Source organism: Hemibagrus wyckioides, linkage group LG18 (genome assembly GCF_019097595.1).
Source record: "Hemibagrus wyckioides isolate EC202008001 linkage group LG18, SWU_Hwy_1.0, whole genome shotgun sequence".
NCBI classification, from domain to species: Eukaryota; Metazoa; Chordata; class Actinopteri; order Siluriformes; family Bagridae; genus Hemibagrus; species Hemibagrus wyckioides.
In genome coordinates, this window is record NC_080727.1 from 11,970,134 (window position 1) to 11,991,621 (window position 21,488).

Below are 21,488 nucleotides of genomic sequence, written 5' to 3' on the forward strand. Positions count from 1 at the left end.
GTGATGGTCGGGTGTCCACATACTTTCGACCTTAGATTGTATAATCATGTCACATAAGCTTATCTTACTCTGATTCCCTTTAAAGTGGAAGCGCCCCATTAGACCTTACCAGGCGGAGATTTAAAGAGAGGCGGGACCTCAGTAGTCAAATTACCTTAAAGGGCAGACAGTTCTTTAGGAATCACCACTAAATTAAGAAAAGATGGGCGGGGCTAGCTTACACGATGACCAATCCGAAATCTCCGTCGGGGAAACAGAGCCTCTCGTGTCTATAGTGGGAGGAGTCTTATAGCATGGGGGCGGGATTCCTAGCGGAAGTGTCTCGCGAGCAGTCTCCTTGTCATTTTGGCTACGGCAGATTTCAGTTGAGTGAGACGGACAGCAGCGGCGGAGCAGTAAGGGACAGAGACCGCTGGGCTCAAGAAAAGAAAAGAAAAATCGAGAACGCATTTAAACAATGAAACCATCGATGAATTTCACTACAGCACACGAGTAAAACGAACTAAACCGTTGATATCGTTAATTCAATGACGTAACGTTGTTCGGTGAAAGCCTGAGGTTAGCAACCTGCTAGCGCAGAGAAGGGCTGTGTCATTGAGGAGACAGGACACGTCAAGACGAGGAAGAAAAATCTGGGAAGCTGTCTCTGAGCCATTCCAGTGGGAGATACCGAAGAGCTGCTCGACTTACCAGTCACATAAAGCAGGCTGTCATTGAACCAGCACACACTCGGCTGCGGCTGTCGCATTGGAGCGGATCTTCTCACAGTCATCGCCTCGGATCAAGGGTAGAGAGTAAGGTGAAAAGTCAGTTTAATTGTCTACTTCCATCAACACACTGTCAGTATTCCCCGTCATCGTGTCATTTGATCACGAGGCGGGCGTTGTTTTAGGCATTTATCATAAAAATTGTGCTACGAAATGCCTGTGAAATTAGAAGACGTCATCATTTTTCTGAGCTCGCGAGATAACCAGCGTCGTCCACTGAGAAAAGGGAAGGAAAATCTCCGGAACATTAACGCCGTAGCCTTGCCTCAGTATTTCTCTCTTTAACTGTAGAATGTAAAAGTAAAACACCGAAGAGTTTTTAGTGTCTGCAGCTACGCTTCGTGCTCTGGCCTTTTCTCCTCAGTTAGCCTATTAGCAAGCTAGTCGTGTCTAGCTGCCGGGTCGAAGCTGTTAGCCGGGTGCTAGCAGCAGCAGCGGAGACGTCACGAGCCTATAATTAGTGCTACACGGCGACGAGCAACCTGCACATTTAAAGTCTATTAGAAAAATAATCTGTGGAAATAAGACTGCAGCTCGATATTATTTTTAGGACGAGTATTTTTCGAGTGCACTCTGCCAGAATGATGTATGAATTATGTTTAGAGACTCGCGGTTCTTGTGTAAATGATCTGATCCGTTTTGATTCCTCACAGGATAAGAATACCGTGTGGCAGTCTTGACTGGAAAACATAAATGGGGGATTACGGGTTTGGAGTCTTGGTACAAAACAACACTGGCAACAAGTCTGCTTTCCCTGTACGAATTCACCCACATTTGCAACCTCCTCATCATCACCAGAACGTAACGCCGAGCCCTGCCGCGTTCATAAACAGCACCACAGCTGGAAATGGCAGCACCGCCGGGTCTCCCTGGCTGTTCCCAGCAGCCACGGCCCATAACAACATGCAGGATGACATGGGCACTGACAAACCCAAAGCCCAGCAGCAGGAGCTGCAAGAGACGCAAGAGAAGCAGCAGCAGCTCTCCCCTGTGCACCAAGAAGGTGGCATCATTTCAGAGCTTGAGAAAGCTCGTTCAGAAGAGAGCAAACCGGAGAACGGCACATCCGAGGGCACTAACGGTAAGGAGAAGCTGCGTCTCGAGTCCCCTGTCTTGTCACCCTTTGACTATCAGGAACCGTCTGGCCTGGGCACAGCTGTCCAGTCCAGTACTTCCTCGTCCTCCTTGACCAGTTTCAACAACTGGTCCGCTGCCATTGCACCGACCCCATCAGCCATCGTCAATGAGGACGTGGGTTTCTTTACCCCGGCCAGCAATGGCCCACTGCTTTTCCAGAACTTCTCGCACCACGTAGGCCCAGGCTTCGGCGGCAGCTTCTCTCCTCAGATCGGTGCCGTGTCTCAGCACCACGCTCCTCCGCCCCACCCGCACTTCCAGCACCAGCAGCACCGCCGCTCCCCAGCCAGCCCTCATAACCCTCCACCCTTCCCCCACCGTGGAGCCACCTTTGGCCAGCTTCCTCATCTCTCCAGTGGCCTGAGCAAACCACCCTCTCCCTGGGGTGCGTACCCGAGCCCCTCACCCTCGCCCTCTTCAGCCTCCTGGAGTCCAGGCGGTGGTGCCTATGGCTCCGGCACTGGCTGGGGAGGATCTCGGGGTGCTGACTTTCGTCGTGGCTTGAACGGTGCAGTGACCCCGCTTAGCTCTGTCTCACCACTCAAGAAGACCTTCCCAAACAATCACTCGGCCTCTCAAAAGTACACCCGCCCTGGCACCACATTCACCCCCAAGACCTGGATGGACGAGACCGTTGGCCGAAGCGACAATGTCTTTCCCTTCCAGGTATGTGTAAGAAAATGAGTGAAATATGAATTTAAATGTTATGTTCAGTATGACTAATCCAGTCCATGTGGTTGTTTTCGAGTCATTAGAGTTTAGCTCGCAATATTCCTGACAAAGTTAGAACAGTTTTAGATGGTGGCCTCAAGACAAAGGCATCGATGACTAATGGAGCTCTGCCTTTCTAGTTTTACAGATGGCTGAATTATGACTGATGTCATCTCAGACTGCAAACCCTCTCCCTAGAGATTAGATTAGTAGACAGTGTGATATCGCAAGCATTAAATGAGGCCTTATCTAATTTCAGAGAGTATATTTGTGTGTTATTTAGTTTTGCTATCGTTGTCATCGCACAGCTCCTAGGTCCCCAATTCTGTGCTGATCTCAGCATGATGTCTGTGTGGTGTAGTAGAGTTTCCCTGAATAATTTGATTAAATGAGTATTCATTTGTTAATTTGGTTTCTCTATATGCTTTCCAGAGGCTTTAGCTTTAAATTCCTGTTTGTTGTATGAATGCACCCCTAAGGCAATGAAATAATGTTTTTTCCACCCTTTACAGTGCACTGTGTGTTCAAATTTGCATTCATATGTATTATTTCTTATAATGGCTGTTGACAGGTGGAACGGAAAACACAAAGGTATAATGTTGGGTGGGCTGGTCAGATACACTGAGGTTAACAACATCAACTGAGGACAAGTCTTTTATTTCTCTTTTATTTTACTTTACTTGTTACACAGCTCCTGAAGTGGATATGTTAAAATGTAAAGTCAATTTTTGATTAAACCATGGCTTAGATTTTGCAGTGAAAGTCTCAGAATTGTTGATGATTATTTTTATTATTTCATGTTATAACATGGCTTTAAAAAAGCTGCAAAAATAACTTGTCATTATTGTTGTATCCATCTTGGCATAGATGCACAGCTGATTTAAGTTCATCTGGATGATCACAGTATTTACAGGATATCAATGTATATGAAATGCAGTTACAAGCATATGTGAAATTAGAAGGTATATAGAAGGTTCAGAACAACATAGACAGTTGCACAGAAATGCCATCAAGTTTTTGGAGCTGGTAAATTGTGGCTTGGTCCAGCCCTAATATTTAGCTTAGTTGTTAAAAGGTGGACCTAATGAATTGAGACCAAGGTTGTTGTATTGTATTGTGGTATTTCTTTCTGGTTGTTAGGTTACATTTTGGACAAATGCATACACATTTCTGTAACAGTGCAGTAAGGGAAAATATAATTACAAGGTCCAGTCGGTCTAAATCTGCAGAGTATTAATTTATTAAAACATTACTGCCTCTACCAGTTCTAACCTTTGTTTCTGTTTAAAATACCTATAATCAGACTCTGAAGGATCACATGTCTCATATATCTCTTGCTGCTCTGTGAATCTTTTAGTTACATGCAGTGCCATAGTTCATTACCGCCTAGACTAACTCAAAACTAAACCCTGTAAAATTCATGCAGATTATCATGTTAAAATAATGCTGATGGGGTAAAAAAACTACTGTTTGTTAGACAAATGTTTGCACTGAAGGCAAACTGAAAATTTACGCCAGATTTACAGGTTTTGCAAATGCTGATTTTCTTTGTGTTCGCCTGTTTATGTTGAGAAATGGCAGTCACCTATAAATGATCAAGCATAGACACACCACAGCTGAACTGTCTTTGGTGATGCCCACAAAACTCCATAAAAGGCCGTGTTCACAGAGTAGAAAAGTGCTAAATGGGGGTGGTGGTGGCTGAAATTGAAGTACTTTGACTCACATCTAGTAGAATTAAAAAAATTGACCAGTGCCATCACTGCATTTGTTTCTGAATTTATAGGATTTTCAAATTTTTTGTAAATCCTTATAAATAATTCGGTTGTAAACAGCTTGATAAATGAGGCCCATTGTCAGATTTTTTTTTTTTTTTCCTTCCCCCATCAGTTATGAGTGGAGTCCAAGTGCAGTGCTTAACAGCAGTGGACAGATTATACACTCAGACACTGAAGCTAAAGATGATGATCATGTGTCTAGCCTAATAATTATTTATTCATAGTTGTCCAGGGGGATGTTCAGTGGGCTGCTGATATGGAAGTCACCAGCGTTGTGTTTTATTTTTTTCTCCCCTCCCTTTTTTTTTCCTTCCTGACACCCAGCGCCCCCCAGCCCTTAAAGCCCCCCAAACCAAGTAAGACTACCAACAAAATCTTTCATATGGTTTGTGTGTTTAAACGTAATGCACTGGTGGTGCATCTCAATGCTATGACTATTTACATATCTGCCACCTTTTGCACCACACGCATCGACCGATGTACACGCTACTGTCTGTAGAACAATTGTTACTAGGCGGAGTAATTCGTTTGCATGGACACCATTCAAATTAAAAACACAATACACAAGCACCATGCAATTAAACAGATCAAGAGAAAATAAAGGTGCAAGTGATTCTCAAATAATATCTTTTTGTCTGCTACCAGGAGTGTGTGTGCAACCACAGCTTTTTGGACACCTTTTATTAAGGGTGTCTACACAGTATTTGCAAAAATAAGATGATAAGGACACAGAGCACCCCTCTTCTGGAATTTATACCCTTGTTCATGTGTCTTAGTCTGTAGTTTAAGTACGCTTACCTAGCTAAGTACTAGGTCAACATACGTTATTTTATGTTATGTAAGCTTGATTGATTTTTAGCCTAGACTGAACATGGTGAGATGTTTTATTAATGTTTATTTTGTTAATTTGTCTGTTATAGCAAGGGTGGAGGCACTGCGGGCAAATAATTTGTTGCACAGTTAGGTGGAGGCTTGGCTATGCACTCAGGATGGAGTATGCAAACATTTGTCAAGGCAGTTGTGCTATTTGCATTGCATGTTCCACACAGTTAAGTAATCCATTGTAATGACTTTAAGAGCTTCATGTCACATCCAGAGTATGTTCATCCTTGATCTCTGCTAGTGCCTACTGCTGCCGGATAGTTGAAAAATGCAGTCTGTGACTAGTGTGGCAAGGCAGGCAAGATGCATCTAATGTGTGAGTGTGTGTTTCTAAACATATTGCCCTCCAAAAGTATTGATATGGAAAGGCCAATTCACCTTTTTTTGTGTGTGGTCAAAAGTATTGGAACATGCGACTGACTGGTGATTCTTGTTTTCTTTTGTTTGTTTGCCTCTGTGTTTTTCTTGTAAATACCGCATTTGTTGAAGACACAGAGACCTGACTTTTGGGGTGGGGGGGGGTTGATGGTGGAAGCCATTTTGAAGTTGGGGTCATTGCCCAAGTGTTGGTTACCAGTACAACAATTACTGTACAAACCACAGATATAAGAAATAAACCACTGGTGTACTAACAACCAGACATAGAACAGGTGGGAGAACAGCAGGAGTTGATAAAAGAAACATTGTGAGAGCTGTGAAGAAACCCCCAAAAGCAACAGTCAGTGACATCAACAACAACCTCCACAGGGCAAGGGTGAAGGTATCACAATCCTCTGTTTGAAAACGACTTTGAGAGCAGAAATATATTCAGGCCATAGCACAAGATGCAAGCACAATAGAGGTAGTGTCATGGCTTGTGCTTGCATGACTGCTATTAGAACAGGCTCCCTCATCTTTATTGATGATGTAACTCATAATGGTAGCAGCAGAATGAATTCAGAGGTCTACAGAAGCATTCTGTCTGTCAGTTTATGAAGAAATGCATTATGAAGCACCACACTGCCAAAACAATGAAGCACAAAGAAAAGAATTGGCCTTGCTGTTCCGGTACTCTTAGAGGGGAATGTCTGTGTGTTTATGGGGTTGTGTTCATAGGTTGTATCCCTCATTTGCTGTCTGAATTTTTTTTTTTTTTTTTTAAATTCTTCATGACTTAGATTCCACAAGGTGTTGGAAACACTTCTTTGAGATTCTGGTCCATATTGAAGTGACTGCATTACATATTTGCTGCAGATTTGTCAGCTGTATTTCCTCATCCAGAAGGTGCTTCATTGGGTTTAGATATGGCAACTGGTACTGCTGGTGCTACTGAAGTACATTGTAGTCATTGTCATGTTCATGGACCTGGCTTGTGAAACTGTTGTGTAAACTGTGGTCATAAAGGGACGCATACACTCCTCAAATAGCATGCGGCATTCAACCAATGTTTGAGAGTTTTTTAGGGGACCAGTGTGTGCCAAGAAAACTTTCCTCACACCATTTCTTCACACAAACCATTGTGGCCTTCTGCCTCAAGTTCAACTTGTGCATTTTTGGCATGGTTTTCAGCTCACTATGTAAAGATTGGTTATTTTATTTACCATGGCCAGGCTGGTGATTCTCCTGTGACCTCAATAACTTAAACTACTCAAACCAGCCCATCTGGCACCAACTGCCATGCCACGATCTGAGTGACTAAGATCACATTTTTCTCTCAGGCTGATGTTTGATGTGAACACTACCTGAAGGTTGTGGCATGTAGCTGCATGATTAATGCACTGTGCTGCTGCAACATGATTTGCTGGTAACTGCATGACTGAGCAGCTGCACAGATGTTCCTTTAAAGTGGCTGGTGAGTGTATATGTCCTGAAATAACAGGTTATTTTTATAATTAGAATCATTTAATTAATATTAATCATAAGTAACAACTGAGGAATTCTTTTTTTTTTTGTTGTCTCATGTTTTCTCTGGAGAAATTCAAACCTTTTACTCTCAAAGTTTGTATGAAGTCAAAACATGAGCATGCAACCAAAAGTATATATTTTTTAGAAACAAATCTAAATGTCTTCTGGAACAGCTTCCTATGGTACACAACATAAGCTGTGGAAGCCAGTATTGCTAGTAAATGTAAGTCATTTATGCAGGGAGTAAGAAGCCATTTCAAATCCAGTTTAGATGCTGTAACTTTAACCATGCGCATGGTGAAAATAATCTTGCTCAATCCATGTTTGACATGGATTGTTCCCTAAAGGGATGAATAAGTTTCTATCCCTCTAATAACGCTGAGATGAACACTTAGACTGATGAAATATAGCGATATAATTTATGAATGCGTTTTCATTAAAAAAAAATTTTTTTTTCATACCATAGCTTGAACCTTCTGTGGATGTAGGTCATTTTTTCTGCCTAAATGATTCCTCTGTATTCCCCTCATGACAGAGGCTGTTTTCACCCTTCTGCTGGATGTGCTCTATTAAGGCTGTGTTCAAATTAGAAGTACTGTGCACCCAGCCAGGTCTTTCACTTTCTAAACCTCAGGCATCCTCTTAACTCTCTGTAATCTTTGCTAAAGTCTTCTGTGATTGCATGGGTTTGGGTATGTGCCCGTCATGGCTCTTGGAATGGCTGTGTACCCAGCAGGCCTATTTTTAGCAGCAGCCTTTTAATATTTCACCGTGTACAACAGCATGTTTGAATGTTTTGAATCTGGTTGCTCAGAAAAATCACGAGAGTAGATCTGGCTGGATTACTAAGTGATTATTTCCCAATAATCAGACCTCATTTACCACAGTAAACATTCAAATGTTGTTTTGCCATATGTCGATTAGTAGGGTGGGTATGTCGTTTAGAGGAATTGCAGTGGAATCTTTAAATCCAATGTTCCCCCTTTTTATGTCTGGGGTTTAAGTATACTTTACTGGACAATATGAAGGGTTTGTCCCATTTGGTCACAGTTAGATACTTGCGTGGTCTCCATCTTAATTCAGTTGGTGTTTAATTAGGTTATTGCACACTGTGGATACGGATATGTAAACCCTTACTGCTATATTTCAAATGTTTTGTATTTAGTTTTAAAAAAGCTATGATGTAACGGGTTATTGATATTTATCAAGATACCAGTTCAGTATTAAGTATTATTCAGAATTATATTCTTCAGAATCAATATAGAAAACAGTAGCTTTTGTTTACCATAATCTGTTTTTAAGCATGATGTGGATGGAAAAGGTGACACAGATGTGAAGGCTGCAGCTATTTAAACCCATCTCTATGACTGAGAGCTGGTGCTCCAGTTTAATTACTTTTTTCCCCTGCCCTGGAAAAATATCTCACCTCCTACATTTGCACCCATGCTCAGAGTCTGGATTAATAAGCTTTAGAGTGATTTGATGTGGAAGGCTTTGAAATACTTTTAATAGATAAACAACCAAGCTCTGTATAACCCTTTTCAATTTCTCTTGTATTAGTTTAACCATACTATTTTAGATGAATGGGATTTCTGAAATTACTGTACTGTGACCTTGTTTTCAAGGTTTTCCATCATGGCCTAATTGTAGAATTTTACATCTTACATGATTGTTACTATGGAAAACAGGCTTTGCATTAGAGCTGACTGCTTCAGAGGACAGTTGGATCCGTGTAGTCTAATTATAGTTTCACCTTGTTGAGACAACAGACAACCCAAAATAGCTCCCAGCCGAACAAGGTGAAAGTGCCGATTAGCACGCTTTTTTTCTTTCTTCTTTTTTTTCTTTTTCCCCCAAAATAATGTTTATCATGGCCAAATTTGCTTCATGTGCATTTGACCCTACTGTCATGGCCCACTGTAGTGAGCATTGACTCTCAAGGTGATCCACAGCCTCAGCTAATATTCTGAGTTTGCAGATGTATCTTTAAGTGAGGACGCATTCTCTCCAAGCTGATTGGGAGATCTGTGAATATATCAGCCCTATAACTGAGCATGAGCACAGCCTGCAGTGAATCACATTAATTGCTTTCACAATTATTTTTGCAACTCGTAAAAGCCTCATTAACAAACTCAGAAATGTGACATGTGAGCTCTATGACTGGTCACAGCATTAGATATGTTTTCTGTGTGGTTTCTGATACTTTATCCCATCGACATCATCCTGGATAGTCCTTAACTGTAGGTCATGGGATATTTTTCTTTTTTCACAATATTCTGTGTAAACTCCAGAGATTTGTTGTGTAAATTCCAAGGATATCATCAGTTTCTGAAATACTCAACCCAACCCATGTGATACCAACAGCTATGTCATGGTTAAAGCCACAGAGATCACACCTTTCCCCCATTCTGGTCTTTGATGTGAACATTAACTGAAGTCCTTGAGCTGTAGCTGAATTAAGTTATTCATTGTGCTGCTGCCACATGATTGGCTGCTTCAATAACTTAATATGTGAGCAGGTGTGGACGATGAGTGTAAACACTGAATGTAGACTGATTAAGACAGAATTTTTTTACCCACTTGTGGCTTCTGAGTTGCTGTCAGCAGAAGAACATTGCCATGACCAATTATATAAACAGCTTTTTGGCTTCCTTGACAATATTTACCCTTTCACCATTTATAGCCATGTTGCTTTAGCTCGTTTGCAGCTCATAGTGCCCCTTGCAACAGTGAGAACAAGTTGAAATACAGTGAGGATGAAGGTGATATTGCCACAGATGTGACGAGGAGTGGATAAAATGCCTTCATCATTTTTCTTGTCCATTAATGGTCATCTTTTCTCTTTTTTATTTTCTTCACAGGAGCGGACTCGATCATTTGATGGCTTCAGCATGCACTCCCTGGAGAACTCTCTAATTGACATCATGCGGGCTGAGCAGGACACCCTGAAAGGTGAGAAAAGACGTACCATAAAACCTTATGACGAGAGAAAAATATTGAGGCACTTTACTAAAATTAACCATGTATCAGCACATCAAGAAAAAGTATATACTTCTATATGAACATCGGTGTCTTCTACCAAGCGAAGTCTGTTATATTTTCTAGTTTCTGATGTCATCAGGTCCTTATCCTTTGCTGAAATTTGAGGATTTTGAAGATTTTAGATTTCATTCACGTCAGTCATGTGTGTGCACATGAATGTGAGCAAGCAGCAGTTGATAGAGAGATGACCTGTGTCATTGTGGTAGACCATAGCAAGGACATCCACCCTGCCCACTCTGGGTGTAAAAACATATTAACAAGTGTTAGAACACAGTCAGTAGATAAACTATACTACACAGTGTATTACTAGTGATGGCTTGAAATGCAGTAATGAATATGGTATACATGATCGTAAGCTGACTAAAAACAAATGCTTTTGTTTGATCAGCTTTAGCCTCACTGTTTTTCTGAAATGTCACCTTATGTAATGTCTTGAGTGTCATAAGATAAAAGATGTCCTTTAATTGACTTCTGCCAAGTTTTTCAAACCCCCCAATATTATCAAAAGGCTTTATCAAAAAAGGATTTTGGCTCTGTTCATTTGAGACTAATATACTTTCAGGATTTTATAAAACCAGGATTTAGCAACCAGGTTTATGCACAAAGTTTGTGCAACCAGGTTTATGCAAGTTTGTGTGTAGACTGTGCCAGTAGATATTTCTATGCACAGAATGTGATTTGTCAAGTTTTTCAAGTGTGTGAGGAAGTGCTTGTTTTTAGAACTACTCCCAACCGTGGGTATGCAGAAACTGCTAGCGGCGGAAAATTGTGAATAAACTGATTATGATGAGTTTACAACCTATTTCATTTATGAGCTGCCACAATACATTTCCAAATACTGCAGTGGAAAAGACCAAAATAATGAGGGTTTTCACACCATTGCAGGTTTTTAAAATGTAATTGGGGCAATAGATTGCACGCACACACACGCGCGCGCACACAGGCATAAAATCAACTAGGAAGTTGTATTTTTTTGTGTAAATGCATATGGCCATGTATGAGCAATTTTTAATGTGTAGGATTTATTAAAATTCATTGTAATCTGCTGTGCATACACATTTGATAAATGGCAATTTTCTTGTGCATACTGGTGGGTTTTGCAAAACAAAATTAGAAATTGTTCTACGCATGCTTTGATTAATGAGACCCCACGTATTTCTGTTTTCCTGTCTTGTATTGCATGCCTTTAACTAACATTTTTTTCAGCTTTTGATTTGCATCCAGCAGTGTCCCATCAAGGTTTGGGATTAAATAAGTGTCTTTATAATAGGAGCTCTAGTAATTAAAACATAATCGTCTCCAGTGTAGCCCTCTGTTTCCATTTTGTTCCTAGGGCAGCAGGGAGGATGCACCCACTGGTGTTGGAAAATACATGTTATACAAGTGATGGGATAAGGCAGAGAGAAACTGTGGTGTTAAAAGCTTTGAAAGGCTTCTGGCATTGTCAGTATTGTCCTGTGCCAGTAGAAAGGGTTTTCTGTTCTCTCTGCAGCAACAAAACATTGTTCTCTCTCCAGCATTGGCACTGGCCTTGCTACCTCACTCCTCCTGCAGTGCCTTGCTGGAGAGGAAGGGTACATTGGAGCGTTATTAAAGGGGAATTTCACTGGTAGTTCCACTTACAAACTGCTGGCCTTTTGATGAGTGAAAATGGTCATTCATTTTATTTTAATGGGGAAACTGTTTTTTGTTAAGGAAATTTACTGAGTGAAATTCTTCACCATGACAATAATATGGATGAGACTTTTAAAAGTTGCCTTGTCTATAGTCTATTATATAGTCTACATATAAGATTATGGATGTAATAAATGAGGATATGAAGCTAGTGGGTGCAAGTGTTGAGGATGCAGAAGATAGGGATAGGTGGAGAGAGATGATTCGCTGTGGCGACCCCTGAAGGGAAAAGCCGAAAGAAGAGAAGAAGAAGATAGTCGTAAGATCCAGTCAGCATAGTATTATGATTTGTAGTCTACTCGCTCGTGTTTATATTTGGCTAGTTGATGTGCCAAATTATTTCAGAGTCCTGTAAAGCTCAATAAAACCTGCACTGGACTATTTTCTCTTTTAATGTTTGTGATAGTGTGCATTGTAGTTTCCAGTAGTTAGTTTAAATTCTTGCAGAGCCTGTAATTTATAGAAGTAGCCACAAGTAAAGAATAAATAAAGTATTTTTGATGTTACTTATCTGGCAGTGTGCAAGAAAAACCTTTTGATGGTGGCATGGGGAAATTCATGCAGTGTGTGTGGTAAAGCCATGCAGTCAGTAGTTCTCCTAAAATGGTCAGCTTCTCTTTAGCGCTATGCATGACTTTTTCCAGAAGGCAAATAATGCTGTAGTTGTTCAAAATCTGAATAATTAGTGATGTGCCTAAATAAGAGGACATAAAACCAATATTAATGACATTTTGTACAGTAGTCATGCGAGTCCAAATGTTTATAGTGCAGTTTTTGCACACAGTACGTCCATAAATTTTAAGTGACTAGGAGACACAGATGTTCTGTACTGCTTTTCAGATAAATGATTTATACCTTACTCTCCTAAAGGTCGCCTTGGATTCACCCATCCAGGAGGAGACAGCCCTTTGCCTATAAATGGTGCGTAGATGATTTTATTGCTTTATTGTGCTATTAGCTTAACCGTGTACAAGCAGATGGACTGACAGGCCCAGTGAGCTCAGTATTGACAGAGTCAGCAAGATTAACAGTGTTTTAGAGGTTGTCATTGTTGCTTAAAGGGTGGCGGGGAGGAGGGTGCTGGGTGTTAGCCCATGTTCTCTCAGCTAAAGGTTATTTGTATAGATTCATGACCTCTGCTGATGTAAATATTTCTAATTACCTAACCTTCCCCATGACTGAGGGGTAGCTGAAATCTACTCATTCTACTCTACTCATGTCATGAATAGAATGTAAAATGCATTGTAAGAAAGATAATAATTCTGTCATTGTTCCTCTTATTTATTGTGTTCCATAGACAAATCTAAATGTGCATAAAATACATCGGCATTTTGAGCTAGTCTGGAGCAAATAAGATTAACAGTGTGTATAATATATCACATGACACTAGGAACAGTGTATAATTTCTTAGGCAGGTACTCTTCAGCACTCATTAAAGCTCTAATTTGCACATAACTGATATGTGTGATTAAAACCCATTGTTATTCAAGCTATTGTTGTACATAAGGATGTATATGCTGTATGCTTATGAATTATTATGAAACAACTCAATTCAGTTTAATTCAATTTATTTGTATAGTGCTTTTATCAATGGGTATTCTCTCAAACAGCTTTACAAAAGTAGACATAGAAAAAAATATATAAAGTTTAAAGTTAGGTTACTATTTATCCCTAAACAATAAGAGGACAGATAGCATCTCAAAGGATTTTGACCAAATAATTCTAGTTCAAGAAATTTATAGTTTCTTGCCATCATTTGTTCATGATCATGATTATCTTTTTCTGACTAGAAACTGCAGTAACAACAATAAATGAATAATATACCATAGTATTTAAAATGTATGTTACTAAATTATGCCTGTGTGTCTGTAAAATTATTAAATGTACTCAAAAAATAATAATCTGGTATTGAGAACACTGGTTTGTACAGTTTGTTGGAAATGCTAGCAAATGTATCATACAGGACTGTGATTGAATGATTGATGTTATCAAACCATTGGATGATGTTACTAGAGAAAATTAGAATGATCAGCCATAACATTAAAGCCACTTGCCCATGACCTGACGAGGCATGAAGTCCACAAGACCTCTGAAGGTGTGTCTGGCACCAAGATGTTAGCAGCAGATCATTTATGGGTCTGACATGTTTATCCCATAAGTTGTTGATCAGATTGAGAGCTAAAAAATGTGGTGACAAAGTCAGCACCTCCTTTTCCTCAAACCATTTCTGAGCAATTTTTGCAAAAGGGTGCATTATGCTGCTGAAAGAGGACACTGCCATTAGGGAATATTGTTGTCATGAAAGTGTGTACTTGGTAAGTAACCTTGTTTAGGTAGGTTGTACATGTCATGGTAACATCTACATGAATGTCAGGACCCAAGGATTCCTAGCAGAATGTTTCCCAGAGCATCACACTGCCTCTACCATCATGCATCCTGGTGCTGTCTCTTCCCCAGGTTCGCACCTGTCTGTGCAGATGATATAAAAGAAAATATGATTGATCAGAGCAGGCCACTTTCTTCCATTGCTCCATGTTTTTGTTCTGATGCTTACCTGCCCATTGAAGGAACTTTTAATGATGGACAGTAGTTAGCATGGGCAGTCTGACTGGTCTGCAGCTATGCAGCCCCATTAAATTTCAGCAATTTGTGCTGCAGTAGTTTGTCTGTGGGATCGGACCAGACGGGCTATCCTTGACATGCTCCACACTTGTCCAGCTGTACTTGCTTTGACCACTTTTGGGAGGTATTAAACACTGCATACTAGGATGAAATGACCTGCTGCTTTGGAGATGCTCTGGTCCAGTTATTTGTCCATCACAATTTGGATGAGTCTCTCAGATCCTTACGCCTGCACATTTTACCTGCTTCCAACACAAACTTTTTGAGAACTGACTCCTCATGTGCTGCCTAATATGTCCCACACTTTCACTGGTAGTGCTGTAACAAGATAAAAAATGTTGTTTACTCAGTGGTTTTTAATACTGTGGCTGATCAGTGTACGTTAAATCTGTTGTGCACTAATGTGGAAGCACACAGTACATAGAGGAGATCCTGTAATGAGTACTTGTCTATCATGACAACACAATAAGCACATGTTCATTCAGTTATTAACAATTTGGCATCAATGTGTGGTGTTTCTTCAATTTGGCTTAATAAAATTTGCCATTTTTCACATTTTTTTTTTGTAATGGGTCAAAATATACTTGGTAAGCTTCCATATAGCTGGAGGCACTACCCAAGTATAACCTATGTGTAGGGAAACACTGAGAAGTGTTGGTGTACTGCTCCATTATATTCTTTATAAAGCTGTTAATAAAATGTAACGTATATAGACCATTTTAACCTGGAGTGTAGGTAATGTAGAACAAGCTAAAACACTTTCCCACATTACCTTACATGTGATCTTATTTTACATGCAGCAAGGAATTATGGGAGGCGACGAGGTAAAGAACAATCTTTCTAAAAATTCTAAATGAACAGAAAGAGATCATGAAAAAACTGTCACTGATCAGTGTAGAGAATTGTCAGTGCCAATGAATGCATGATGTGTTAATGAAACTATACAACTATATGCATGCACATGTGCAGTGTTCACTTCCATTTGTGATTGTGTGATTCCTTGAATGTCCTATACCTCATGTACCTCATTTTAAGTAAAAAACAAGTAGAATTTGGACTTTTATTTCTTTTTATAGTAGCAAATATACACATTCTTTCATTCGTTCAGGGTTGTGGTTAATCTGGAGCGAATCCTGGGCATGTGGCAGGAATACATATGCGCACACTTTGGCATTTGAGGCCTGCATTCTGTCCTAAACCTAGCAGTTGTGTTTTAAGCTGAGCCACAATAGTATAGCAGTAAGAGGACTACACAGCTATACAATGGCATGAGTTGCAGCTAGCAATTTGTTAAGGTTAAGGAAATTGCTAAAGTGATAAACATTTGAGTTGGAAAAAAAAAAACCTGTTTACAGTTTGTTGTTGATGTAAATGCTGGTGCGAAAAAATACATTTATTTTTTTTTTTTTATTATTATTTCTTGACACTATGAAGTTCTTGGGCCTGAAAATAATAATGTTTTTCACAGGTACTTAGCTTTTATGTAGACCTTAGTTAGAACAGCCAGATGGGTGCTAATCTCTCAGTGGTTATTTTCCAGGTCACTCATCCTTGTTCCCAATGGAGGATGGTTTTCCAGATGAGGAAAGAGCAGAGCAGAGCTTGCCTGGACTAGGCTCTCCCCACTGCTTTCCTCATCAGAATGGAGAGCGAGTGGAGCGTTACTCACGCAAGGTCTTTGTGGGTGGTCTTCCCCCAGATATAGATGAAGGTATTAGACTTGAATAACAGATAGAAAAAAGTAACCTAACCATGAGAAGTTGGGCATGTTTTTATATCTGGTGTCATCCTTCTAGATGAAATTACGGCTAGTTTCCGTCGCTTTGGACATCTGTTTGTGGACTGGCCTCATAAGGCTGAGAGCAAGTCTTACTTTCCACCAAAAGGTAGGTGGAATTATTACATTTGAAATTAAGTACATTTCAGATTGTAACTGATTTTACAAAAAATTGTTTTATGGTATTTGGCTATATGAAGGACCACATGCTTCTTAACAAAATTCCATTTTATTTTCACTAAATACATTGTTTAACATAGATGGTATACTATTTTTACACATCTAGTTTGGTAGAATGCAATTTTGAGTGTAGATATAGGCTGTGTCTAGCTGTCATGGCGGCTAGGAAAGCTACTGCTAAACCTTCAGCTAGGTAGCTAAAGCTATTCGCCCAATGCTTTGTACAAGAAGTGGACTGTTATATATTGGCTTACCATTTAAATTGGTGGTTTACAGCTTTGAAACTGTGCACAGACTGAATACAACATCAGCACTGTTAACAACATATTTCCATTCTCTTTTCATCTTGTCTTTAACAAAACCCTTTACATTATCACAAAGAAGAAAAACATTTTTTTTTTCTTCATAATCTTCCACATTTATATATTTGGTAGGCTATTCAAAATGTAAGCAAATTGGTGGAATTGGCCATGATACATCAGAGTCATAGACATTTGAGCAATGTTCCTGGCAGTTTTCTTGCTTAGACCTCTGTACACAGAATGCAGACTTATCTCACCTTAACAGTGCATTCATGCACAATTTCAGGGACTGATTAATAGGTTTGTCTTTTAAGTCAACAGATTGTAGTAATCGATTATTATATAATGTAATTGCTAATTTTTAATGCCCTTTTTGTCTTCTCTTGAAGGTTATGCATTCCTTCTGTTCCAAGATGAGAGTTCTGTCCAGGCTTTGATTGATGCTTGCATTGAAGAAGACGGCAAGCTTTACCTATGTGTGTCCAGCCCTACCATTAAAGACAAACCTGTAAGTTCTTTTATTTACAAAATGTCATTTTGAAAGCTAATGTATTTCACCATTTTTGGAACATAGCAGTATGTGTACATACAACCATGACAGGTGACCACCTTGACCTACACTAGGGTAAAACTGTTATTGAAGATAAACGTGTGATTGTGTGACCATGAACATGTGAGCCCCAAATAACTTCTCGTGTTAATGAACATTGCCTTTCTATGCAATGTGTCCACCTGCAAGTTAGTTTAAAAAGAAATTTTTTGTTGGAATCCCAGAGAACTTATTTCTGTGCTTGTTCATTTTTTTTATTTGCACAATCAACAAGAAAATATTTGCACATTAAAATTTTATACACACACATTACCCCTGGTTATTATCACTAAGTTTATTACTCCAATGAGACTTTCATGCTTACCATTGTAGTTACAACTTGCATGAAGATTAGACGTTAATGGGTGCAAGAGCATGCACTTCAGCAGTAAGATGTAGCTAATGTGCTGTTTAGATTTATTATAGGTATGAGCTGCAAAGCTTAGTGATATTGTATATTGTTGTCCTTGAAATTATAAATCATGTTCTTGCTGTGATTACTATGATTACAATACTGTATATTCAACTGCACAATGATGAATAGAATGATGGATACAATGCTGCTTCTTCTACAATGCTGCTAATTCTGGGAAGAGAAGACACATAAGAGAAGCTTTAATCTGAATAAAATCGTTCATTTAATAATTTAAGTACTGGTTGCCATTATGTATTATTCATAATATATTATAAGTATAAGTCATTTTACAGAACTGCTATTCTCTATAATACAGGTCCAGATACGCCCTTGGAATCTGAATGATAGTGACTTTGTGATGGATGGATCTCAGCCACTGGACCCTAGAAAGACCATTTTTGTGGGTGGAGTGCCACGCCCTCTACGTGCAGGTAATTTGGATTTCAGGGTGATTTTCCCTGTTTCAATAATACATAGTTTCAGTCATGTGTGCTTATTAATTCATTATAAAATTTCCTTCCACGATTCTCCACTCAGAAGATGTTTTTTTTCCCCATTGCAGTGGAGTTGGCTATGATCATGGACAGGCTGTATGGTGGAGTGTGCTATGCGGGGATTGACACAGACCCTGAGTTAAAGTACCCTAAGGGAGCAGGGAGGGTTGCCTTTTCTAATCAGCAGAGCTACATTGCTGCTATCAGTGCTCGTTTTGTACAACTGCAGCATGGAGAGATCGATAAACGGGTCAGTTCTGGCTCTCACCAAAACTACACAAGATATTCCCCAACCTCCCTTCATAAAGCAAGAAGTAAAATATACCATTTTAACTAACACAGTGTATTCCAACTCCTATTTCTTGTTAATTTGTACTGTAAAACTTGAATACTTTTCCTTTTTAGGCTGCACAGTAAATGCATTTGATCACTTACAAGAGCGAAACTTTAGCCTTAAATTGATTTGTCATTTCTGCCGAAAAGAAAATATATTTTGTGCTATACTCTTATATGATCAGTTATAAGTATGCATTTATTTCCCTGACTTATACTCTTCTGCTCTCTCGGCAGGTGGAAGTGAAGCCATATGTCTTGGACGACCAGCTGTGTGATGAGTGCCAGGGCACACGATGCGGAGGCAAATTCGCTCCTTTCTTCTGCGCCAATGTCACATGCCTCCAGTATTACTGTGAATACTGCTGGGCGGCCATCCACTCGCGTGCTGGCCGAGAGTTCCATAAACCACTGGTGAAGGAGGGTGGTGACCGACCTCGCCACATCTCTTTCCGTTGGAACTAAGGTTACACAGGCAGGGAGTGAGAGAGACAAGGGAGAGAAGGGTAGGAGTCGCAAAATCATTGTCTAATAAATGCACTTTCTGTTGCTGTTTCCTTTTTAATTTAATTTGAAGAAAAAAAAGAAATGTCATTAATTTTAATTTTTAGTCGATGTCAATCCAAAAAAGTTCAGGAAGAAAATACAATGTGTGATGCATCTCTACTATTTAGGTAATGCCATTAGAGTTCATTTACTTGGTGCACAGACATGAAATATTGAGTATTGGTAATTTGTTATTCCGTACCTGTTGTGGTTCAATTAGAAGTATTACATTTTATTTTTATTTGATTCAAAAGGCTACAGAGCAGACATGAAAAGGTGTTGCAAAGAGTGCACTTACAATTCTGATTAGAGTGCAAATGCAGTGTAGGAGCCCAGTGTTTAACCAAAGCTTAATTGGGTTTTAGGAACAGCAAAATAACTCAAATTCTCTCTCTCTCTCACACACACACACACACACACACACACACACACACTCTAGTCCATAATTCAAAACAATTAATTCCGCATTAGACGTCTGGGCTTGATCTCCTTTTTTGCAGGAAAACTTATACCTCAAGCTTAGCTGCTAGTTTGTTGAGCAAGATGTAGAACTCAAGCTGGTCTCCCCTTTACATGCTGACCACAGAAAAGGGAATTGACAGCAGAAAAGACAGTTAGAAAGTCTGTGTTGTCACTTCCTGAATTAAAAATAAGATTGGCAGTGAAACAGAGCATTCTCGTGGGGAATGCATGGTGTCGAGGATGCAGTAGTCGGCGTACGAGCTGGTTTAACAGCAAGGAATTTTAATTGCATGGTGCTCTGCAGAACTAAAAATAGCTTTCTTCAACTTAACTTAAGGCTGGCAATTCTTATTTTGTCCAACAATATATGCTAACTTCCAGGCCACTTTCAACCTTGCACAGGTTTAATGGCAAAAAAAAGTGCTAAAGATATTTAAGAAAAAAATACCCCATATACCTCCTGTTCTGCAGTATCCACTCAGCCGAAGTTTTGAAGCATAACTGAAGGTAGATCACTTTACCACTCTACTTTATCCACTTTGACTTGCAGCATAGAATTTGTTTTTTTCTTTTCTTTTTTTTTTTTCTTTTTCTTCTTCTTCTTCTTCTTTAATCTTCAGACGTTAGGGAACCAAAGATGGCTGTGCAGTAGTGAGTAAAATGCCTCACTCTTTTCTCCTTCAAGTGAAAGTCTCATTTCAGTTTGTTATTTTTTGCCCCTCACTCCCTTCGATATTTGAGACCAGATGAACTCCAACGAACCAAAGATTGGCCTTGAATCGATAAGCATGCAGTCAAAATCCAGAGTAACACTAGTGAAAATACAACGAGCATAGTGCATGCTGGCTTTTTTGCAAGTCCACCTGCTTCTTTTCCAAAGGTCAAAAAAAGGAGACGTATGTAGTTCAGCAGTCGGGTATCATTTTGAGAAACTGCTAGCTGTTTTGGTTGTGTTGGAACTGACATGTTGTACTTTGAATATAGCGTCCAGTTCAAGTAATGATTCCAGACTTTGACCATCTGATAGTGCTAGCATAAAATGTCAGGGACATAGTGATGAATTCTAAACTTCATACACTAGTGAGAAACGAACGTATCCTCACGTTGGCTTGATGGTGTTCCAGCGCACCCACGCAGCACCACCACTTAAGCTTGTGGGTGTTCTGGTTATACATTTTAGAAGTTCAAACACTTTTTGAAGAATTTGCTGTTAATGAGATGATAAAGATTATTTTCTACATGGCCTAATGATTTTTGGTACAGTGTTTTCTAGCTAAATTATTTTGTCATGCACATATGAACATTTATTATGCACTACTTTTCTAAATACTTTTGTTTTTCAACAGTCATTTTAGGCACATTTTTCACAGATGGGAAAACTCCTTTTTGCAATACCTCAATTTTTCGCATTGTGAAAGGTAGCTTTTGTACTTTTGTTACTGAGAGATCTGCATATATGGAAATTTTCTTTTAAGAGAAAAAAAAGTCAAGTGATTTTAATATATATTATTTTCAATTATGCTTTTTATACATTTCAGTGCTGAGGAATCTTTACAACTAAGCGCACACTTGAGTTGATGCGACTTCAGATCTGCAGAGGAAAGATCAAAGTATATCGTTTAAGGTCTTGCATCTTGTACACTAGACTTTAATGACAATATATATTACAAAAAAAAAAATTAAATAGCATGGCAAGAGCAAGTTGTCATTAAAATTAAATGTTAATATTAAAAATGGTTATCCTAGTCGGAAATACTTGTCATTTTGGTTTCCTCTCCATAGCTGGAATATAAACTATAATCTAAGGAGAATGCTGAATTTGGCTGACTCTCGTATCACAAGAATGGATGTTTGATGTTTAGATATTTTACCATTTAAAAATATATATTCTTG

The 21,488-nt window shown here is 39.3% G+C and overlaps 1 protein-coding gene across 11 annotated transcripts; it reads left to right on the forward strand.

Moving 5' to 3' along the window:
• The first annotated feature begins 331 nt into the window (after positions 1-331).
• cpeb4b (cytoplasmic polyadenylation element binding protein 4b) lies at positions 332-21,279 on the forward strand. 11 transcript variants are annotated; one of them, XR_009207222.1, is made up of 13 exons: positions 333-799; positions 1,421-2,570; positions 10,021-10,111; positions 12,746-12,796; positions 15,298-15,321; positions 16,038-16,208; positions 16,294-16,383; positions 17,146-17,264; positions 18,077-18,191; positions 18,323-18,504; positions 18,825-19,093; positions 20,942-21,013; positions 21,134-21,279. XR_009207222.1 is itself a non-coding variant. In XM_058415180.1 (12 exons), exons 2-11 carry the CDS (start codon positions 1,461-1,463, stop codon positions 19,050-19,052), a joined length of 2,181 nt encoding a protein of 726 aa, XP_058271163.1. In that variant the 5' UTR covers positions 333-799; positions 1,421-1,460; the 3' UTR covers positions 19,053-19,093; positions 20,942-21,279. The 11 variants fall into 11 exon arrangements, 9 of the variants coding, with proteins under 9 accessions (XP_058271162.1, XP_058271165.1, XP_058271169.1 ...); XR_009207221.1 differs by having other exon boundaries at positions 18,825-21,013; XM_058415180.1 differs by having other exon boundaries at positions 20,942-21,279.
• Positions 21,280-21,488: the final 209 nt, after the last annotated feature.